Below are 24,914 nucleotides of genomic sequence, written 5' to 3' on the forward strand. Positions count from 1 at the left end.
GATATCGTCCTCTTTTGGAAGGCCAAACAAAGTAGTTTCGCTTTCACAACAAAACACATAGCGTCTCGACGAAATGGCGGCTGCGGCAGCAACAATACTACAGCAAGAATCAAAGTTACGCCTTCTTTCTTTGCGTAAACATTTGGGCGGCGTTATGCAAATCTTCCCACACAGTGACGTAGACATGTGGGGGCGTGTTTAAATGAGGCGTTTTAGGAGGGCGTGGACGAGTCTTAACTTTTATAAAGAATATCTCTTTGGGTTTGAGACTTTAGTCTTTGCAACTTTAGGGATCTTATCTATTCACGAACAGCTTGTAACACTCCAAAGAGAAAGGAAAACGTGAAATCGCATCATATGACCCCTTCAAAATAAAAAAAAGAAAGTCAAAACTAAATCCCACTGTCCCTCAGGGAAAATGTTACCATGTTACCATCTGACGCCAGTACAGTCGAAAGAGCAACTGTTAACATGAATCAGTGTGAACACTCCATGAATATCCCCATGGGAAGGATGAAGGGAGGGACATTATGAGAAAAGGTGGTAATATACAGAATTAAAGAGAAAATGAGCATGAGTTGAATTATTCGGAACAGTCTGACTCTTTCACATATACAGTACAAGTCATTTTTGGTCACTGCATAATTCCCATGCTTTCACTTCTGTTATTTCATAGTTTTGACTTCACTATTATGGTATAGCGTAGAAGACAACAGAAACGATAAAGAAACAGTAGGTGTGTCTAAACCCGTGACTGCTGCTGTACGTGTCTGCCCAGTTTCTTGGAAGAGCTGGGACACACTGATCAATTATGCACACAGGAAATGCAGATGAGATACCAAAACATGGGTCCTCCCAGGGCCCTCCATAATCCCAGAACAGAACATTCAGTACAGTGATTATTTACATACGGTCTTCTCTCACAGTAACAGAGGTTTTGGATAATGTGCAGCCTGCATAATGCATTCTGAAAGAGATCTTTCTTTGAATTGTGAAAGCAAAACTGGCTGCTGTTCTCATGTACGTTAAACAGAATCACGCCAGAGCACTCAAATTTCATGAGTGAAAATGACTTCAGGGAAAACAAAAACAACAAAAAAAGTGCTGCAGGCTGCAGTAAAAGCTGGAAAACATGTCCTTCAATGTTAAGACAAATGACAGAGTGGCCAAAGCAAAAGTTGAACGCACTAGTGTACTTTGTACAGAACTCTATTCTGTTTAATTGTAGTTTGCTTTCACAGAAATGTCTCAATGTAAATAAGCCACCAAGAGCGCTAACAAGTTTCAACAGGAAGCTGCTGGGATTTTCCCAAATATCAAAACAACAAAGTCTTTAGGATGAGCTGTCTGAGCTTAATTCTTCCTCAGACTTTAAAGGAAATCAAATACAAGTGAGGTGACTAGGTGATAATTATGAGAATTATTAGTATGAAGGTCTGCTGCCTTGAACTCTCTGGGTTCCAGTAAGTACCTGAACCAACTGGTGACTTTCATGTGATCCGAAATAAAATAAAAGACCATCTTGCCTTATAAAACCGCCTCAGAAGGTGAAGACTCTCTTCTCGGGCACCCTAAAAAAAGAAAATATCATCATAGCAATGGTATGATTGAGTTGCGCAATATAAACAAGTAAAATGTCCTACTTCCTGTAAATCTGTCTAGTTTCAAAATAAGAACGAAAGGCACCGTTACCCAATGTAAGAAAAATTACTGGGAAAAACCTAAGTGTGCATATTGCATGTGTTAAGAAACACCTGATTAATTAGAAATATGTTGCAACCAGTTTTAAATCATCTAATATGGAATGGTTGATAAGCAAATCAGCATGAATCACTTCACATTTTTTAACTTGGTGTCAAAAGCCATCCTTTTCAATTACTGTGAAAGATAATAAATGCCAAATTTCCAAGTCTTTATCTTCAGTGACAAAGCAGGCCATAAGCAGTATGTATATTCATTGCTAAAACAGTCACCACAATGCAATGCTATCATGGATTTGGCAATACAACCAACGTGATTCAGATTTACTTAATTTTAAATTTGATGGGTCTTTAATGTGTCTTATAAGTTTGCAAACATTGTCTATCATAATTTAACATTCATATTTATGGAAGAAAATTGTATTAATATTCTCATTTATACAAATAAATGATTCATATTCTTTGGTGTCAATAAATGTCTTTGATCATAATTTACGTAATTAATTTTATCACCTTATTCCCGTTCGCTTCATTTTATTCCTTCATTTTCTTTCTTAACATTTTATATATATAAAAATATTCATGGATTTCACCAGTCCCATTTGGTAAACTTGAATCTTATGCACCATGAGCTTAAAAAAAATGTATTCTGGCAAAGATATTACAGTTGCTGGCATATATAAAATGCAGAACATGTAATAGTAAAGTGAAGTGCTTTTGGTTCTGTGTTAAGACTCTTACCTCCAAACAGGCCAAATGAATGTCCTTTATAATGCATTGAGAGCCAGACAGCACAGACTGTTTCAGAAGCAGACAGCTTAACTCCAAGGTGGCAAGACGCACCTTTCCATCTGAAACACACACACATACACACACTAAGTTGTGATGATGTAGATCAAACACATAAGGTGCAATTGTGCTAATTTTAAAACTGAATCAAAGTGGTATTATGTAAAAGCAGACCAAACACGTGACAGTTCAAATTACGCAATTAATTTTGGACTCTCAAGACGAGAAAAATGCAAGCATGACTTAAAAAGGGAAGTGTGTGACATTAGAATAGCTCAGATGTGACATGTGTAATCACGGCAACAGCCAAACAACCATGTTAGCAGACAAAAGTGTCATAAATGAAGAGGAAAATCTGTGGATCTTGGGGAAAGAGGAGATTCGCTTCTTGTCATGCTAGTGTCACAATGAAGAATGCATCATAAAACATGAGGATAACAGCATAATGAGGACTCAATCAGTTCTACATTTTGTATGTTTGTCATACATTGAGTAAGTGAAGTAAGTCAGCATTCAAATGTCACAACAATTACAGGAGCCCTGAAAGGAGAAATTAGCTACAATTCCTCTAAATAAAGGTGAAAGAGATCAACGGTCAGAGGAAATCGGTTGCAATTTGTGTTACTCAAGGCTGTGGTAAAGGGTGCAGAGCTAAAGAAACATGCATCAATAACAAGTGACACTTCACTGCGTTTAGCCCCCTTGGTTACGGTTATTCACAATAACTGTTGCTAAAGCTTTTCAAAACATCCCATAGAAATAAACTGGAGATTTCTGCAAACAGCAAGCTTTTTTAGTAAAATGTGCTCAAAAAAGTGGTAAAAATTGAAGAGATGTTATTCTGACATGAGGTGGAAAAAAAATGTGTTGCAAAAAAAGTACTTTTATGTGTTTTTTTTCTTGAAATGATTAGTTAAGATTATTTTCAGCAGAAAGAAAAGTAATTTAAAATTAAAACAATTAAAAATCATTTTAATCAAAATCTTTAATCAAAATCTGAAATGAAATAAAATATAAACATTTTATAATGAAAAATTGAAATGTTAAATTGACAAATAACTGAGATAAAATAAATAACTCGTATTACTGAGAAAATTAAAACAAAAAAAGCACGGTAACACTTTATTTTAAGGACCAATTCTCACTATTAACTAGCTGCTTATTAGCATGCATATTACTAACGGTACGTTTGTTAGTACTGTATTTTATAAAGCACATATTAATGCCTTATTCTGCATGATCATATTTTAGATCCCTTAATCCTACCCTATACCTAAACTTAGTCCACATTTAAGTCCCATTCAGTATGGTGACATATCTCCAACTGAAACAGGATATTGAATAAAGGGTGGAGTTTTATCTTAGCACTCCTCATTGCCATTCCAGATGAGAAGCAAATGTTCAGATTTTGATTAAAGATTACCAAGACAAACAATTTTTATTATTTATTATTTATTAATTTGCACTGATTAATTGTTCACCTCAAGACTAGCAATGTGCGCTAACAACGTAAATAAAGTCAACTTTGATTTCACAAGGACCTTAACAGCTACCTTGCTAACTATTAATAAGCCGCAAATTAGGAGTTTTTTTCAGGGAAAACTTCCTATTCTAAAGTGCTACCAAAAGCACAAATGCAAACTAAAGTTAAAATGAAAAGTCAAAAATCAAAACAAAACCTAATTCAAAAAAATGACTAAACAATACTAAAATCACACAGGTTCAGAGTCAGAGAAAGTTGTTATTTGATTATGAAAAGAAACTGTCTAGAATAATTTGTACTGATGAATCACACACATTGAAATCAGATATTTTTATTAAGTACATCAAAAAAGAAAGCGTATGTGCACATAAAAATGTTGCACAATCACTGTGTTAAAATACGAGTAAAGGACTACCCTGAATAAACAGTGAGTGCTTTGGTCTACACAGTCAAGTTCAGGCACACCAATGGAATCTGCAGTGTGTAATATTTAATGAGCATGTTTAAACAGGTGAAGGATTATATTTGGAATCTGTCTGTAAAGTACAGTAGAGTGAGAATGCGCCGTGTGTGTGTGTGTGTACCTGGCTGAGCAGCCTGGCTCATGATTCGGATCACTCTTTCCACCAACACCTGACTGTAAGAGCTCCTCTCTTGATTTGGCACAGGTAGCTGGATCCTCTCTAAGAGCTCCGGGTTTATACCTGAGCATGAACACGCACACATAAACCAACAAGAGATAAAGAAACAGAATGCTGGAGCATGATGTTGACTGTAAAGCTGTCTAAATTTTTTTAAATCATGTAACCATATAACCATTGTATTACAGTATTAAGTACTGTATTAACTAATCAAGTAAGCAAACATGTTATATGTAAGCATTTTGAATGGTTGGACATACTGTTTTTAAAATATAGTAAAAATTACATTGAAATATTCGAAATTTTACAATTCCTGCTCTCTTTTTAAATACATTTGATGGCAAAGCTGAATTTTCAGCATCATTACTTCAGTGTCACATGATCCTTCAGAAATCATTCTAATATGCTGATTTTGGTGCTCAAGAAAAACTTCTGATTATTAGCAGTGTCATATTATTAGTGTCTTCTTTTAGTTTCTTTTGTAATATTTATTTACAATTTATTATTTTAAATATTTGACATAGAAACCCTTTCACAACTATTACCATAATTATCCATTAATTTTAAATGCTTTGTTCGATAAATGCAGATCAGATACCTTTACTGTGAGACACGGCATACACGAGACAAAGCACAAACAGAGCCTGGTAATCCTCTGTGTCACAGTCCAGTGCGTTATACAACATGTCCAGGAAGGGCCTAGAACAACAAACAAGATGATAACAGCTATTCTTTCATTCTACTCTCTGGAAATCATGCAAAAGTATGAACAACAGAACAATGTGTGCAATGCGCATTGCGCAGTTTCTGAGCACATACTGCATTGTTTGAGTGTTGCAAATGCGAAAGGCATTTTCTACGTGAGCTATTGTCTATAAATCATGCCGAACTTAGACTGGCTTTGAGAAGCACTTATATCCAGACTAAACGGTAGTTACCTCCCTCCCTCTCAAACTAAAAATATTCTCCACAGGTGTAAACTCTTCTTCTTAAGTATCAATATCATCATGTCCATGCAGAGTATTCCTAAGAACATTGCTTTTTCACAGGCATGCCATGCACTTCTTGGGATAGCGAAAACATAAATATTGCTTTTGAAAGGCTTGGGGAACAGTCTGAACACGTCCTGGGCCCTCTTTCTCTTTAGCACGCCAATCTAAATAGGGGAGCTTTGCTGCACTTTAAAGGGGTCATACGATGTTGCTAAAAAGAACATTATTTTGTGTATTTGGTGTAATGAAATGTGTTTATGTGGTTTAAGGTTCAAAAAACACATTATTTTCCACATACTGTACATTATTGTTTCTCCTCTATGCCCCGCCTTTCTGAAACACGTCGATTTTTACAAAGCTCATCGGTCTGAAAAAGCGAGGTGTGCTCTGATTGGCCAGCTATCCAATGCGTTGTGATTGGCCGAATACCTCAAGCGTGAGACGGAAATGTTACGCCCCACACATACTGTTGATGCCGTGTCCGGCCGGAGCGACGAGACATAATTGAAAGCCGATCCGACGATCCACAGTGCAAAGTTCTTGTATTTCCTCAGCAACCAGCACGGATTAGCTCCAGGCATGACGAAGCGATATCGTCCTCTTTTGGAAGGCCAAACAAAGTAGTTTCGCTTTCACAACGAATCACACAGCGCCTTCACGACATGGCGGCGGTGGCAACAATACTACAGCGAGAATAAAAGTTACGCCTTCTTTTTTTGCGTGAACATTTGGGCAACGTTATGCAAATCTTCCCACATCGTGACGTAGACATGTGGGGGCGTGTTAGAACGAGCCATTTTAGGTAGGCGTGGCTGACTCTTAACTTTTATAAAGAATATCTCTTTGGATTTGAGACTTTAGTCTTTGCAACTTTACAGATCTTCTTTATGCACCAAGAGCTTGTAACACTCCAAAGAGAAAGGAAAAATTTAAATCGCATCATATGACCCCGTTAATGAACGGAGCATAAAAAGCCAATTGCATGGTCATCGGTTCAACGTTAACACCCTTTAACAAGGCTGACAATACTTAATGGTTCATAAAGCACAATTTTGGACTACAATGCCGTTTTAATGGATGTACTGAACTGTTGATTCTAAACTAAAAGGTGGAGCAGTATAGATGCATCTGACCCTTAATGAAAATGTCACAGAAGTAGGGGTGGGTGATTTACCGGTCGACACAATTAACCTTTAGAAATTTGTCAACTGGTAAAGATTCAGGAGTATCGTTTCCATCACGGTTACGTGCTCATGTGACATTGCTGTGCTATGTGGTCATGAAAACCTATTGTTTGCATGCATTTTTAAGCACTGCAGTTTAAAAACAAGTTATTTTAAGCCACTAAAACGCAATTATCAATGGAAGAGAACTCAATTCGCTATATGTGCGCGCTGTCTGAGAGCAGTCTGAAGACGGTGCTCACAGAGCACGGGAGTATTAAACAAAGTTATTTTTGCCGAATTATAGGCCTTGAATGGTAAAATGCACACACTTGTATGCATCAAAATACTCGTCTTTGCAAGAATCCTCATAAACAGTAATTTAGGTCTTAAGTGAAAGCAAACAGCTGAGAAAGAAAACACGTGTAACAGTATATTGGATCCGGGCAGCTCTTAAAGTGATAGCAGTCTTATATTCCTGCTGTCTGTCATTCATGTTAATCAAACAGCAAAAGAGAGAAAATCTCTCACTGCTCTTAACTAAATCACTTTTATAACTTTAATAAGAATATATATATATATAAATATATAAAGGGCTGGCCAAGTTAACGCATTATTATCACGTTAACGCATTAATTGATTAACGCCGACAATTATTTTATCGTGCATTAATGCAGTTTTTTATTATTATGAAAGTCCTTTGCTCACTGGCTCTGAATACACATACAGACAAACCATGGGTCTAAGGAGGAGTGAGATGTAAATTCAGAACTGGCTTGGGATGGGTGTCATCACGTGTCTCAACCAATGAGAGCATTTGGGGTGGGCCTAAGACTGCAGCAGCGCTCACATGAATGCTCAAAAGCCAATTGCATGGTCATCGGTTCAACGTTAACACCCTTTAACAAGGCTGACAATACTTAATGGTTCATAAAGCACAATTTTGGACTACAATGCCGTTTTAATGGATGTACTGAACTGTTGATTCTAAACTAAAAGGTGGAGCAGTATAGATGCATCTGACCCTTAATGAAAATGTCACAGAAGTAGGGGTGGGTGATTTACCGGTCGACACAATTAACCTTTAGAAATTTGTCAACTGGTAAAGATTCAGGAGTATCGTTTCCATCACGGTTACGTGCTCATGTGACATTGCTGTGCTATGTGGTCATGAAAACCTATTGTTTGCATGCATTTTTAAGCACTGCAGTTTAAAAACAAGTTATTTTAAGCCACTAAAACGCAATTATCAATGGAAGAGAACTCAATTCGCTATATGTGCGCGCTGTCTGAGAGCAGTCTGAAGACGGTGCTCACAGAGCACGGGAGTATTAAACAAAGTTATTTTTGCCGAATTATAGGCCTTGAATGGTAAAATGCACACACTTGTATGCATCAAAATACTCGTCTTTGCAAGAATCCTCATAAACAGTAATTTAGGTCTTAAGTGAAAGCAAACAGCTGAGAAAGAAAACACGTGTAACAGTATATTGGATCCGGGCAGCTCTTAAAGTGATAGCAGTCTTATATTCCTGCTGTCTGTCATTCATGTTAATCAAACAGCAAAAGAGAGAAAATCTCTCACTGCTCTTAACTAAATCACTTTTATAACTTTAATAAGAATATATATATATATAAATATATAAAGGGCTGGCCAAGTTAACGCATTATTATCACGTTAACGCATTAATTGATTAACGCCGACAATTATTTTATCGTGCATTAATGCAGTTTTTTATTATTATGAAAGTCCTTTGCTCACTGGCTCTGAATACACATACAGACAAACCATGGGTCTAAGGAGGAGTGAGATGTAAATTCAGAACTGGCTTGGGATGGGTGTCATCACGTGTCTCAACCAATGAGAGCATTTGGGGTGGGCCTAAGACTGCAGCAGCGCTCACATGAATGCTCCAGATAAAATTATTTAGGCTAAGCATCAACATTCACGAACTACTGTTCACTGTTATTTTTAACAGAAAAGAATGCAACGTGCTCATAATCACAACTTCATACGTGGGAAATAGGAAGTTTCCGATAGCACGTGAAGACAGCAGAGAAGCGCTCTCGCTCAGCACAGTGGTGCATCGTTTTGTTAACTTAGTGGTTTATTATTTTGAGTTGTTTGGGACGCGGTAACACACGGCCCTCTCTCACAATATATTGCTTCAGATCTATCACTCTTGCCGCTCAGAAATGTTCATGCAATCATGCTGCACGTATCATAAGTTCCGCGCTCCGGCGCAGTTAGCGCTCACACTCACGGATCTATATATAACTGAACTGCGCTCTGGCCCACCTCTTCCAACCGAGCGTGGCACGGAGCGATCACACTAGTCAAATGAACTGGGCTTTGGGGGTCAAACGCGCTCGGGCACAGTTAAGATTGCCTAGTGTGACTTCACCCTTATTCACCCGCATCCCGCACACACGAGTCTCTACCTGTCCGCATTGTTGCGTTGGGTCCCGTGGGAGTGCAGGTCTCTACTCGGAAGGTGCCTGTTATAATGTTATGATCGAGGCTCTGGACTCTGAGCATAACTTGTTTTTCTATAACAAACTATAAAATATTTTCTTGTAAAAGGAATACTGCTGTAAAAAAGCACCTTATTTGTTTAAGTGTTTGCAAACCAAATCTTATTCAACTTTTGTTCATATATCAGTACTTTTAAATGAAAAAAGTGCACAATACACTACTTTTGAATGCATTATTGAATTTAGTGCATAATGCGGTTAATCGCAGACAATCATTTAGGCTGTTCACTTGTTTTCAGTGAACTTGATTTTTTTCTTTTTTTCTTTAGGCTAGTATTAATTTTTTGTGATATTGACACTGGTGACAAGAATTTCTACAATTCAATCATTTTTTTTTACAATTTTTACTGTATTAAAAACTTTGATATCGTAAAGACCTTTTTTAAAGCAAAAGTAACTATAATTGGGCTATATATCGTCACCGTGATACCGTTATCGTTACTCATATCATGATATAAGATTTTGGTCATATCCCCCACCCCTACACAGGAGGTTAGCTTAATCTGACAAAAATTATTTGTGGACATTCTTAAAATTGTAAAATTGTTTGTAAATGTGTTTTCTAAGCCTAAAAAGAGCTACATGTTTTCTTCTAGGTCTGTGGTTAAGGTTGTGGTTGCTTGTGTACCTGCTCTTCTGTCCTTCAGATCGTGCCGCAGCCGCGCTCTTCTCCTCATCGGTAATGTTCTGTTCCGTCAAAGTGGACACTTCAGAGATCCTACATTTTTCCATTACCACCATCTCAATTTCTGCAAAACACAGAGTATAACAGCAAAGCTGGATTTTGGCATTGTCTATGTTAGATGCCAGCCGTGGAAGATCCCTGCATCAAACTGATCTAAGCTGTCTAAAGTTACACTAATGGATTTCCCTTGAAATGATTACCGTATTGTCCCGAATATAAGACTATGTTTTTTTCTTGGAAATACATCTGAAAAAACGAGGTCGTCTTATATTCAGGGTCTAGACTTTGACATGTCAATAATACACCCACAACACTAGGTGGCGCCAAATACGCATAAAACGAGTGTGCCATGAAATACGTAATGTAATGCGTGTTGTAAAGATCGCAAGTAAAAACTAAAGAAAAAGAAAACGTTACAGCTGCATGAGTCGTGACTGTCACATTCTTATAATCAGGGTCGTCTTATATTCGGGCCAATACGGTATATGCCAGCGGACATTTATCTCAAAAAGGGAAACCACTTGGTTGCATTTAATAACTTTCAGAACTGAACCTAACAACCCAAGCCACAAGGGAATGTTTTCTAGAATTTTATCGTAGTGACTGCTGGATTGAATTTTTTAAAACATATTTGGCAGTGATTGTAAGAGGAAAATCTGCAGAGTTCCGCAGAACAGATCATATATAGATTAAAGATTATGTAAATAAATATTTATACAACTGTTTACACAACTGGTTGGTTGGTTGAGAGACCACAACGTGGAAAAAACAAATGTAAAAAATGAAATTATTCTAATGCCTGAACACCTTATGAACTTGCAAACCTGCAAAAAGTTTAAAAGTTACTTAAATGAACATCATATAACTGTCTGTGTGTCAGACGTGGGGAAGGACGACTGAAAGAATGAATCACACAGAGGAGTGAATACGACAGGAGACAGGGCTTAGCTCACTTTCCCTCTCAAGTCTGACAACTCCCAGCAAAATTAAGGAGACACAAAAATGTCTCCCAAGGTAGGAGAGGGAGAGGGTGGGGGTGAGGTTTTGCCCAATCGGAGAGGTGGGGAGCACAGAATGAATGTGGACCAAAGTGACCGTGTCATAACACAGAAATGACGTGAGAAGGTGGAGTGCTCTCGCAACTGGCAAAACATGATTTAGCCAAGTAGGACGTGTTGCTGGGTCAACACTGTCATCATTATTGGTCCTGGAACAACAATGCTAAGAAACAATCAAAAGACCAAACCCATCCCTAAAATTAGTAGAACATTGTTCAAATCATTAACCCCAGTCTAAACCTAAAATCTGATTGGTTGATGGGATTATTGCTCCAATCCATATGTCCTACTTGGGTAAATCACAATAAAATGTATCCATTTGTATTCCATGGAAAGAAGTCAGTCATATGGGTGTGGAACAACATGAGGGCCAGTACATGACGACACAGTTCTCATTTTCAGGTGAATCTTCACTGAAAACCGCACCATAGTACAGAGTGCTAAAGCGGGACTTTCTGCAAACTCAAATGGGTGCAGCTGTTCGGTCAGTTTTGAGAGCAGAGCCACAGCTGAAGTGTGGTGTGATCCAAAGAATGGAGGGTCAGTCAGTCATGCTGGGACATTCATCTAGTGCTACTCACCTTCCTTGTCCCCACTTGTCCTGCTGGCCTTTGAACTAGCCTCTGTACCTTTAGCCTTTTCCTTCTCTTCTTCCGGCCCTTCCTCTGATCCCCGCTCCTCCTCCTCTTCCTCGCCCACATTCTTGTAGTTGGGTCTTTTCTGGGTCCTCTTCCTACCACGGTGACGACTCATCTCCAGGGAATGCTCCAGACTTTCTGGGGGCTTGGTGAAGCGACGAACACCAGCATTGCTCTGAAATGAAATTACCAATGCATGAGGCATATGAACACTTTTTGAGGGTCATGAAGAGGTATCTTCTTGGTAATAATATAATAACAATAACAATAACAACACCAATAATAGTATTACCATTATTATCATGATTCTTAATCTTATTTGTTAACATTATTACATTACAATTACATTATTAATTATGTTTATTTATTTCTTTATTGAGTCTATTTGTAATATTTTATACAGAATTGTTTATATATTTTTTTTTATTTAGTTTTTTTCCCCCCCTTTTTTTAGGCCAACTAGAGAAAGTACATAAAATGCAAATGCACAATTTGGAGGAAAACAGAAACTTACAGTCTTTCAAACATTAATAAGCTTTAATAGATATTTAAATATGAATAAAACAATCTATAACTTTTCTATTAAAAAAATTCTATAAATGTTTTCAAATATTTCCCTATAAAACATACAAAAATATAGGCTAATAAACCTATTGCTGCTTGGCATTGGCACAACATATTCACACGTAAACCATCTTGGATAACAGCAATAGCTGCTTTTAAAGCGTCTGCAGAACTTAAAGAAGCAGTGAAAGGAAAACAGTATCTGGCTTCTCAGAAACAAGAACCCGCTAAGACAGGAAACAGCTGCCAAACAGTCAAGGACACACATGATAACTGCAGCACGGACAGAGGTGATGTTTGCAAGGAGCTCCAATAACTCACACGACATGACAAACACTAGGCAGTGCTTTTGGGCATGACACTAAAGGACCCCCAACCTCATTTTCAACAACCACACAAGAGATAAGATGTTCATTCTTAGAACAACAGGAAAACACTGTGAACAATCACCTGCTCGTGGTCTCACAGTTGCACTATTGCTCTCTGAACCACTCGGTCTGCTTTTCAAAGAACGCCTGCGAGGATTCAAAGAACCCACCTCTACTGTTTCGATACGTGAAATGATGTTCTCCATCTACAGTTCCTCTTTAAGTTCAGAAAGCAGCTTTAAGGTACCTAAGGTAGCACAAGAGTTAAAAACTGCTCTCGACAAAAATACAGGACCACAACAGGTCACAGTGACACGGTGCGAAGAACATGCGCTCGCAGCTGAGAAGTGGAGCACTCAGGAGGACGCCACACTTGCAAATAAACAGTCATCTGTGGTCTTGCTTGTGGTCACAGGCTTAATGAGTAAATTCTATTCAAAGTGCAAAGTATATCGTCAAGACTGAGCTATTTACGAGAAAGGACCAAAGAGATAAAAGGCAGCTGATCAGCGTTTGTGATGATCTCACTCACTGCCTCTGCTGTCAAGATAAGCCAAATATATTAAAAAAAACATATCTAGAGGTTTACTAAAGGCTAAAGTGTGGTCGTCTGACATGCATTGCATCCCCTCATATATGCGTGACATCATTTTATGAATCAAAACAAATTTGCGACATTAGGCTGATGTATGTTGCACTGATGTGAGAGTCCCAGTCACCTCAGCCCACACAAATTACCAAGCTGCATTTGCCGAAATGCTGCATTGTGCTCGTTTAATCTCCCGAAACGCTAAAGCGTGCCACCAGGCTACAGGTGCGTTTCCAGCAAACTGCGTAGCAGGTGTGCACCCTGCTCATTGTGCAGTATGTAAATCGTATAATGAGAAAACAGGGGAAGCTTCTAATACGGTGGCGGTTTCGCCCTTCATCTCTGCACTACATTTACTTCATACTTCCTGTCATCTGCGCAAGGACCTGTTTGAAATCCTGATCTACACACCCGCCATCTCTGCATGGTCCCTTTCTGTGCTCATCCTCTACCTGTGGCTTGTGGTGAAGGAAGGTCATGTGATGTTCGTGCATGTGTGTGTTTTGGTGGCAGAGGCTTGCTGGTAACACACAGGTACTAGCATCTATTTCACAGGCTTTACGGGAAAGGGAAAGTAGGTTAGTGCGGTGATGGTGTAAGGCAAATCGCTGTACATCAGAGCAAAGAGAGCCACAACAAAAGATAGACCAGAACTTTGCATTTATATAAGGATTCCCACTGGCTTCCTCAACCGAGCTCTTCACAACACAACACAGTCCTACAGCAGACTGCGTGCTTACTATAAATTGAAACATTGATGTTTGTTCAATAACCAAACTTCGGCTAACCTCAGTTTTGGCATAAATTAAGAACTTTTGCAAAAATTGGAAAGATAAACATGAAACTCGTGCAGTTTCAATAATTTAATATTAATAATTTGTGATTAATCTCATAACTATTTTGTAGCTGATGCATTCAGATCATCAGGGGAAAAAAGGTATTGGCTTGCATAGTGAAATATATGTGCAAAAAAATTTGTCATACCAGTACAAAGTCAATAAAGAGCTTCAATTTGAAATCTTCATATTGTGTATCAGTGTTTCCTAAATAGTGCAGTCTTTGCAGTGGGAGAGATTTTGTCAGATGTTATTGCCGCTGTCATCTGATGGTATTCATTATTCATTGTATTCATTGTATTCACTGTTTTATTTTTTGTACTTACTAAGCTTTGATAATAGAATTCTGCCATTCAAAGAGAGTAAATTACTTTACTTTTGCAAAACACTACCCATCTGGATTTGATTTATTGATAAATTACAGAATGAATCAGTAACACTAGCAAACGTAATGCATTTAAACAACATATTTAAAGGGGTCATGAACTGAGAAACCAAAATTCCTTCTTCCTTCTTTTGGCATATAAGTGATCATTGTACTATAAAAACATCCTGTAAGTTTCAGAACTCAAAACTTTCTCATTAGTCTAAAAACAGTTTGAAGCCAATCTGCCAAAATGACAGGTTGTGGAATGTTCTACTCTATGATGTAACAGTGTGGATAAACTCCACCTCTGCAGAGGAAGATCGACGCCTGCTTCTACATCACTGCCTGTTTAGCCCTGCCCACCAAATCATGCATGTAGTGCAAATAACGAGAGAGGAAAACGCAGATCTACACAGAAATCAAACGATAAAGATGGCTCCGAAGACAACAAGATGCTGTGCAGTGCCAAGTTGTGGAAAAACAGTCTTTGCATTGCCTTCCCTCTGATCCCAACGTTAGGAAAGAGTGGATGAACTTTATTTTTAATAAAGTTCCAGAACGCGTCAGTAAGAACTTGGTCCTTTGTTCACTTCATTTTACCGCGAATACAAACAAGGCACAATTCGACACGGGATTTTCAGAAAGATTGAAACTAAAAGACAATGCTGTGCAGACTATGTAAACTTCTTGTATTTTATATATAAAATTAGGAAAATAATTGCAACATAAAGGTAAAAAAGTGGAGATATGGTTAGAAAGCATGACGCTCGCATTGTCAGAATGCCAGATTGTCAGTCAAATCCAAAGCAAGCACGCAACCCATAGCAATGCGTTATGGCAATGACGTCTCAAGATGACGAGTCTAACATCAGATAAATATAACTGATAAATGAATGAGCGATCGTTACAAAAGTGGGCATCAAATACAAAGAACGCGGAAGCTCAAACTTGTGTATGAGGTGCTAGAACAGACCTCACTGGTTCTCGTGTGTCACACACGCACATTTCTTATGCTGTTGTTGTTTTTAATGGGAGCTGAACACGTGTATTCACATTTGAGCACCTTCTTTTCCTTTTAATGGCCGTTATCAAATCTACTGGAAGGTGAATACTGCCACCTACAGCATGACAGCTGACATAAAATAAGAATAGAATAAGAATAAGAAGAGCCGATACCGATCAGTTAAAAAAAGCTTGATCGGCTCGGGACATCCCAACTTCTGAGTCTACAATCCGCTATGCCAATTCAAACAGAGCATTCTGATGAGGGGGTCAAAACAGGACAGAAAATAGCCTATAACTTCAAAATTTGTATGTTTTTTTATGTAAAAAATCTTGATAACATTATAAGGGGACCTCAGAGAACAGCACAAAATAATAATAAAAAAGGCAGTTCATGACCCCTTTAAACAATTTGCCAATTAATTCTGAATAGCGTCTTTATTGTCGCTTAGGTATGTTTTGGGGGTATTTGTATTGAAATTAGGGTTAGGGTTAGGTGATCATGTTGTTGTATACCGCATAACCCTACGTTTAACCATTTGAAGCGAACTAAATCCACACGCTTATGCATATCAATACGTACACATACATATTTCTCATTACATTCATTATATGCTATAAACAACATTTTCTCCCATGAAATACAATACAAACCAGGACCTTACAGCATAATGATATGTTGAGTTTTGCAGAGGCAGACAGAGTTTTGTTTACAGTACATGGCTGCACGGATATGCATGCCGTCAACAGTTTCGTGCAAACCAAAGCAAATGTAGCAGTCAGCAAAATTACTTCATATCACAGCACTGAATCCAAACTTAATGTCACTGTCATGGTCTATTTATCTTCAACACAGTGCAGTTTATATGATCTACAGTACGTGTTTACATATCCAGTTGTTTCATTTAGAACTTAAAGATTTGCAATTTGTGTTGTTGTATTGAACAAAGCATTTTTGTTTGAATGTACCCTTTTCTTAAACTGATCTGAAATTGCAGTCGCACAAGTCGCACTGGTTTAGGGAAGCTGGGTTTGACAGATTACCGTCAGCTTGTAAAAAAGGGTCTAGTAGAGCAAGTTGTGGTTAAGCCTGAGAGGTGAGACACAGAAACAGACCACAGAAAGAACCAGAGAATGGGAAAGAGGAAATGGCTTTTGATAATACTGACACATATGAGAACACAGACCGTTTCCCTGAAAAGGCTGCCTGACTGCCACTTTCATTATTTTTTATTTTTTTGCTGATGATAAACATACGTTTATCAGAATAACACAGGATGGTGTACTGAAGCTGGTCTACTATTACCAGAGCACTAATTAATAACTATTATAGGAATATATGTGATAACATCATCAACTGCCAAAATTTGAATTATTTTAATTATCTGTCTAGTTTTTGAAGCAAACAAAAGTACCATTTAAAAAAATACCAATTACCATTTAAAGGGGTGGTTCATTGCGATTTCACTTTTTTAATGTTAGTTAGTGTGTAAGGCTGCTGTTTGAGCATAAACAATATCTGCAAAGTTACGAAGCTGAAAGTTCGTTCTGACAGGAATCTCAGAACAGCCGGGTTTGAGAAAGGGGATTCTAAAATAGGGATTTAAAAAAAAACACTGGATGGATTTTTATAATTATAGGATGGATGTGTACACACACAACGTAATTTTACGAAGCTACGAGAATACTTTTTGTGTGCGAAGAAAACAATAATAACAATTTATTCAGCTATTCTTCTCCCCGAGTTACCGTCTTCCGCCATTTTGGAGAGTACCTCTGAATGTAATCAACGTAATGAGCGTTGTTTACGTTCAGTAGACAGTAGGGCTGTCAAAAAAAATTTCGAATTTCGAAAATTCGTCGAATTTAAAATAAAAATCCACATTCGAATGCAAAAATGTTGCATTAGAATGCATACATACATGATGCTGTTTTGTTTATAGTTGTTTAAGCAACTTAATTATAATTGGTTTATAAACATTATTTTAAACATTATGCACTTTTTTTCGCAGATAGTCATGTTATCTTATGCTTTGAATGATGCGCCCCCACATGATCTTTATTTAATATTCTAATGATTTTTGGCATACAAGAAGAAAATCTATAATTTTGACCCATACAATGTATTGTTGGCTATTGCTACAAATATACCCGTGTGACTTAAGACTGGATTTGTGGTTCAGGGTCACACACACACACACACACACATACACACAGGACGCAACAAAGCGACCGCTGCAAATCATTTGTACTTTGTGTCAGTGCGTCATAAATAGAACGAGGCATCAGTTTACTGCATCCAGTGTAGACCACATCACTGATTATAATGGGTTCTATTCTACACTGGATGCGAGCGGTATAAACACCAGCATTGACTGAGTGGCCGTGATCAGTTCCGGTGGCCGTAACACAGGCTTTAATGCGCCGCAGACGCGTGCCGTGATGTGCAGATCAACTCTAGTCTCTAACGTCACTGAATCTGTTAAAAATGAGCCATTCATTCATCATATGATCATGCAAAACTAAGAATTAGAATCATTGTAATGTGACGATCAAATATAGGTGCGGGTGGGTGGCGGGCGGATAATTTGAAGCAGCGGACTCGGGTGAAGTTTGAGCTCATCGCAGGTATCTCTACACTACACTGACCTGGGTTGCTAGTAGCAAACAATAGAGCATGCTCTGCTGTATATATATATTAGGGCTGTGCGATATTGAAAAAAAATGCGATATGCGATACCTTGTTAAAAAATGCGATATTCGATATGCGATACGATATTGCTTAAAGTGTGAAAAATCTATTTCAATTATATTTTAAAATATTTAAAAATGAAAATTATATAACCAATTTGTTTCACATTCTTTCTTGGAAAAGAAAGAATACTTTGCTTTCCATACACTTTAAGTACTTCTTCATATACCACAGCATATAGCTATATACCACAAAATATAGTCTGAGAAAGTTCAAACATGATTAAAGGCAAGTGAATTCTGTGTGTATGTGTCTGTTCAAACATAAGGAGGAGGAGATGCGAAAGACGAATCAACTCGGTGTTCGCGCGCCAACTGAAACGCGTCTCTCTGTGTGTGCAGATTATTTTCGGTTGGCAAAATGGAGCAAAAAACAGGCAATATGGTGTCTAAAACGTAAGTCTCTTAATATTAACTTATTGTTCATTGAACTGTTGTATAAAATCAGTATCACATTTGTAATCATGCTTATTTTTTAAGAAAAAAACGGCACTCTTCGAGTGATTTTAACTATATGAAATGATATAAATATGTAAATTTTCTGCCCCCATATCTTGAATTTTGTGATCTTTCTTAATACATTTTAATAGACTGAATCATGCAGTGAAAGAACACTCTAAATGTATATATGTATATAATAAATACTCTGTATATATATATATATATCTATATATATATAATGATGCATGACGCAAGCAACACCAAGGCCATGGGTTCGATTCCTAGGTAATGCATGAACAGATACAATACATACCTTCAATAGATAAAAGCGTCTGCCAAACGCATAAATGTAAATGTACATTAAAGTCACAATGATGTGGAAGTAGCAACATCTTTTCTTCTATGTTGTGATGTAAATTATAGTGAAAAGGATTTTCATGCCGACTGTATCAAGTCGGAATCAGCCAAAACAGTATAGCTTCAAATAATCAAGGATCACTGGTGATAAGACAAAAAATATATATATATTAGAGATCGACCGATATATCGATTTACCGATATTTTTCCATAATCGGATATCAGTTTTGTAATATCGGATTCACAGATAAACGGCGCCATCTTGTGGGCGTTTTGAGAATTGCGCGCAGGATCTCTTAATATTAACTTATTGTTCATTGAACTGTTGTATAAAATCAGTATCACATTTGTAATCATGCTTATTTTTTAAGAAAAAAACGGCACTCTTCGAGTGATTTTAACTATATGAAATGATATAAATATGTAAATTTTCTGCCCCCATATCTTGAATTTTGTGATCTTTCTTAATACATTTTAATAGACTGAATCATGCAGTGAAAGAACACTCTAAATGTATATATGTATATAATAAATACTCTGTATATATATATATATATATCTATATATATATAATGATGCATGACGCAAGCAACACCAAGGCCATGGGTTCGATTCCTAGGTAATGCATGAACAGATACAATACATACCTTCAATAGATAAAAGCGTCTGCCAAACGCATAAATGTAAATGTACATTAAAGTCACAATGATGTGGAAGTAGCAACATCTTTTCTTCTATGTTGTGATGTAAATTATAGTGAAAAGGATTTTCATGCCGACTGTATCAAGTCGGAATCAGCCAAAACAGTATAGCTTCAAATAATCAAGGATCACTGGTGATAAGACAAAAAATATATATATATTAGAGATCGACCGATATATCGATTTACCGATATTTTTCCATAATCGGATATCAGTTTTGTAATATCGGATTCACAGATAAACGGCGCCATCTTGTGGGCGTTTTGAGAATTGCGCGCAGGACAGCCATTGCAGCGCGTCTGAGGGGAGACGAGACAACAACAACGGTGTGCAGGTACTTGATATATATTATACTTATTTTACATAGGAAATGACGTCAAAGACTGTTGCCAGGTTGTTGCTAAGATATTCAAAGTGCACATGTTGATAGGTTGCTAGAGTATTACACATCAAAGTATGAGCAATGGCAAAAATGAATCTGCCAACTATCTGCTGGCATTGCCTAAGTCATGTTGCAACTTAATGTCATCTCAAAAACATATTAACACTACTAACTGAGATACTTCTCACATGATAACAGTCTCAAAAGAGTGGAAACCTACAGTTCAAGCATGCATGACATTCTCCTCTCTCAGAAACAAATCTGACATTTACGTGATTTTGTTTTTGCCAGGTGCAAGCTAACGACTCAACCAGCCAAACATTCGGGACACTTTCATTGCAAAATATTTGCATAAGTGCATATGCACGGCCTGGCCCGGATTCTGCCATCCAGACAATAAAAAAAAAAGCAAAAACAAGTTATGTGCTACAGGCTGCACTACACAATCAGTCTCACATCCACCTACACGCTGCAGTGCTGTCTGCTGTGGAGAAAACATCAAAGCAGCCCATTAACACTGATATCGCAACGCTCTTATCTGTCTGCCTTACCTCAGTGTAAATACCCTCATGAAAATAACATGGGCAGAGGCAAACCGCAAAGAAGAATACTCCTCTTCAACCATCTCATCCACTGACTGGAGCAGTGGCATTTCGTAACTACCTCTTTTCTGAGAAGTTTATTTGTGGCCGATACGCATCTTATATAAAAAAAAATAAAGGGCACGGTGAGACTGTAGCGCTTTTAGGTGATCAACAGAAGTGATAACATTTAGCAAGCTAATTGGACACATGCATCACTGTAAAACTGACACATTGATTGAATGTTCCTTGAGGTAGGGGAAAGTTTGGCCAGTCTGATGTAGCCATGACAATCCATTTGACATCAAGTAAATATCAAATAGAGGCCAATAAACCTCAAGAGAGAGAGATCTACCAAGTACCTGTAACTGTGGAACAGAAATAAATGCCCTTTAAACTAAAAGACCTTTCACATAAGGACTTTACCGCACTTTTGACGTGATAGCAAACAAGGTTGCTAGTACACAAGAAAACAGAAAGTGTGCAAAATTATTGGTAAAAATAGCAACTGCAAACACAGTGATATTACTTTAGTTTGATATAACTTTAAGCATGATGTCACAACACAGTGTCAAGGTCATGTGAAAGGCCATTTAGAACAACATTTTTATCGACTAGGAGCCACTTGTTCCCATAAAACCCTAATAAATGGTTCATGGCTCCTTGTGGGGATCAATCCAGCATCCTTCTGGTTACCTACTGCATGCACATCTAAATAAAGAGGCCAACTGGCGAATGTACTCACTGAACTCTTGTGAGCACTCTGCTCAGTCTGCAGCGTGAATACTGACAGGTCTCCGTTCAGAATGACATCAGCCAGAGAGTGGACAAGCGGCTGGTAGTGGATGATTAGAAACACCTAGAGACAGCAGGACATCATATGTTTTCACCTGACCACAGCTCACACCGTGTGTATGGTGGCTATTCTACTCACTGCAAGTTTCAACAAAACTGAAGCACTGTACCTGTGACAGGAGGTAGAGAGACACCTGAGGGTTGATCTTGCGCTCTTCAGACTGAAAAAAAAAAAGATTGTTATCATGTGGGATGAAAACTAGATTTCATCTAGAGTTACTTAGGGTGAAAATTACATAATTTTCACAACCATGCTTGGATTTTATGCTATTATATGCATACACTACCATTCAAAAGTTTGGGGTCAGTAATATATATATATATATAAAAATATATATAAATTGATCAAAAGTGACAGTAAAGACATTTGTAATGTTACAAAAGATATCTATTTCAAATAAATGCAGTTCCTTTGAACTTTCTATGTATCAAAGAATCCTGAAAACATAGTTTCCATAAATTCAGCTTTGCATCACAATAATAAATTACATTTTATGAAAGATAGTATTACTGTGTGAAAAGATAATCACTATGCTGACAGAGAGAAAAAATTAGTAACAACGCTCGAATTTGAAATCAAAATAATGGTGGTAAACAGCCGCGGATCATAGCGCACTGAGCACACTAAATAAAGCACACTGAGCCCGTGCTGCTTCTGCACCGCACACAGACTGCACTGCAAACGGATCCTCGCTTCATTTCGTTCACTCTTTGCTGTTATACAGCACTCAACTGCCATGCACTATATAGGGATTTGAGAATCAGTGAAGACATCAGCGATTCCAGTGCTGGAGTCGACTCCGACTCTAGGGCTATTCAGAGTCGAGGAATCGAATAAGTTTATTTTTCTATTCAACATACTTTGGAAGCCATTATACATGGTTTAAAAAGAGTCATAAATGCACAACAGTAAGAAAGAGAGTAAGAAAAAGAATAACTCAAGTCAGTATAGTGAATTTTCATTGAAATGGTTTTGCAATAAAGTAGCATATAGATTTTATTCCCTCAGCTCCAATGGTTATGCAAAGTTAGCCTGGAATAAACACTCCTACTAGAGATATGCTAGTTGTTTTTTAGACATGTGCAGTTGTGTCCTCACCTGCTCTTGACTGACCAGAGAGTACACGTATAGGGGAAGGAAGAGGCGGTTGAGCAGGTGGTCGGTCAGCACGTCATTGAGAAACTCACAGTTGATGATGAGGATGTCGTTCAGATAGTGAAGATGGTCCAGGTGCTCAGCTACCAGATCGCTGAGTTTTCCTCTGTTTTTATGTCTGATGAGAATGGGTGTAGATGGAAAAAAGTGCAATATGTTAATCATAAAAAATCATGAGCCAGGCTATTCTGTGAATTCAGATTTTCAGTGCTCAAATGTGGTCTGTAGTGACACCTAGTGGTGCAGAGGTGAACCGCACATATAAAGGAGTCACGAAAACCTTACTCTTCATCAGTCTGCACACACTTGTCCAGCTCGATGACATGGCTGCCTATGAACCAGACCAAATTGGAGAAGTACGGCACGGCTGTTTTGTCCCGAATGTAGTGTAGCATGTGCTGGTTGTCCACTGCGGAGCAGGACCCAAATGAAACGTGGTTACTTACAAACAGGCAGAGAGACAGGAAACAGCCACAGTGACATGGGTAAAGAACTGTTAGGTTTATTGTAACTAATAACACAACAGCGCCAGACTTACTGATGGCAAGTGGTCTTTAAAAAGCAATAGGGGTTAATTACAGAGCAATGTGCAATGTGATTGGTCAGATGTTGGAGGGTTATGTTAAATGACATTCCCTAAGCAGAGTCGCTAAACGAAGCTAGGCTGCACTATATTTGGTCCTAAGCAATAAACAAGTCCTTTACTAAGCATGCTGAGAGTATTAGATGCTGTGAAATGTATCTAAACTTATAAAGGCTCACTATGTAATAAATAGTAGCTAATAAATAGGGGTCTAACTGGTAAAAAGTCAAAAGACCTTTGCATGCGTCACTAATAAACTGAATATGAACAAAAAATGGGCCTGTTTATGTTTGTCTTGTCAGGTAAGGAATCATTTGGGAGTTGATGGATGGATTATAACGTAGGTTGATCTGTATCTAGCATTGTAGATATTATAATAATCAATGCTCAATGAACCTCCAGCATCTTTTAAAAAAATAAATTAAATTAAAAAACACACATACAACTGATACTGCCAAAAATCAAGCCAAACAAGAGGGTTTAAATAAAGGCACCAATGTGTGACAGTGCAAATGAGTGTATTTGTTAACTACTATCAGTGTGTGAATTGTAAACCTGTGTACGCACAGACAAAAAAAGCAACTGTGAAAAAAAAATAAAAAACAGTTCAAGACAACATGCAATAAGTACAAAGTTCTGAATTTAAGTACAAAGTTCTGAATTTAACCAACTTACATGACACTGGAATAAGGCACACAGGAGTCACCATAGAGGGAGAGGGGAAGAACAGACAAAGGGTTAAACTGATGAAGGGACTGAGCTAGTGGAGCTCTGGGCCCTAGAGGCCAAAAGATGAAACCATCACACCACCTAGTGGCTGGTACTAAACCTGCTCAAAAGAGCATCTGGAACCAAGAACAGCCTAAAAACACCAGACATATCGACCAGATCCATGAAGCTGCCAGGACATGCTAAAAAGCAAAGGATACCACCCAACTACTTTTTCTGACAATCAGGGATTTTAACTACATTTTTGCAGTTAATTCAGTGCATTTATATTGTAATTAGGCATGTGATATGCCATATCAAGAAAGCCACAGATAGTACATTTAAGCAACACTTAAAAATGTATGAATGTTATTGCATTACATGAAATCTTAAAGACACATGGTGCACTGCAGTCATGAAGGTTTCAGTGGACTAAGACGCGAGTTTATGTTATGGGTATTGATCCAGTAAATAAAAATCAGGCTGATATTTAAGACAATAAAGTGATCATGGGTGACCACATTATTTCTATTTGGCTTACATATTATTACAAATAATATAAAATAAAAAAGACGGTTTGGATGTTACTTCAAGATTTTTTAAGACACTTTTTCTTTATTATTTTTATCTTTATTTTAGAAGTTATATTTTCTTTTTAACATTGATAAAAGTAAGTTGGCAGTAAGTAAACAAGATTTGTTTGCGTTTGGGTGAATGTATGTAGCCAAACTGTCTATTGTCTTTATGCTGGAAAGCACTTTAAATGTGCTACAGAAATAAAAATTTCAGTGTTTCCCCTAGGTTTACGGCTTTGAGGGGTTTTTTTTTTTTTCTGGACTCCTTTTTAAAGGTTAAATTACATTTTATTAATCAAAACGCATGTCTAATTAATTAAAATCATGAAACTTAAACAATTTAACATCAATTTATTAAAATTTTAACAAATATTACATGTTTAGCCCCATATGAAATTTTTTTTTTTTTAACCC

At 37.5% G+C, this 24,914-nt stretch overlaps 1 protein-coding gene and 1 long non-coding RNA gene across 6 annotated transcripts in view; one reads left to right on the plus strand and one right to left on the minus strand.

The window, feature by feature from the left end:
- clec16a (C-type lectin domain containing 16A) overlaps positions 1-24,914 on the minus strand; it is a 59,572-nt gene that overhangs the window by 29,975 nt on the left and 4,683 nt on the right. For 2 of the 5 annotated variants that reach the window (XM_016545649.1, XM_016545644.1), the window contains exons 6-16: positions 23,893-23,898; positions 22,920-23,043; positions 22,578-22,752; positions 21,589-21,639; positions 21,369-21,482; positions 11,628-11,859; positions 9,932-10,052; positions 5,212-5,312; positions 4,557-4,676; positions 2,442-2,551; positions 1,527-1,571 (exon numbers count right to left, since the gene is read on the minus strand). In XM_016545649.1, coding sequence (XP_016401135.1) covers positions 1,527-1,571; positions 2,442-2,551; positions 4,557-4,676; positions 5,212-5,312; positions 9,932-10,052; positions 11,628-11,859; positions 21,369-21,482; positions 21,589-21,639; positions 22,578-22,752; positions 22,920-23,043; positions 23,893-23,898 — 1,199 coding nt within the window. The remainder of the gene's footprint in view (positions 1-1,526; positions 1,572-2,441; positions 2,552-4,556; positions 4,677-5,211; positions 5,313-9,931; positions 10,053-11,627; positions 11,860-21,368; positions 21,483-21,588; positions 21,640-22,577; positions 22,753-22,919; positions 23,044-23,892; positions 23,899-24,914) is intronic. The other 3 variants (XM_016545647.1, XM_016545648.1, XM_016545645.1) reach the window with 3 other exon arrangements.
- LOC107733844 (uncharacterized) lies at positions 2,972-24,708 on the plus strand. Its single transcript, XR_001639027.1, has 3 exons — positions 2,972-2,981; positions 4,119-4,135; positions 24,620-24,708. It is a non-coding gene; the product is annotated as an uncharacterized LOC107733844 (long non-coding RNA).

The sequence above is a fragment of the Sinocyclocheilus rhinocerous genome, unplaced genomic scaffold, assembly GCF_001515625.1.
Source record: "Sinocyclocheilus rhinocerous isolate Xijiao unplaced genomic scaffold, SAMN03320098_v1.1 scaffold189, whole genome shotgun sequence".
Classification (NCBI taxonomy): Eukaryota; Metazoa; Chordata; class Actinopteri; order Cypriniformes; family Cyprinidae; genus Sinocyclocheilus; species Sinocyclocheilus rhinocerous.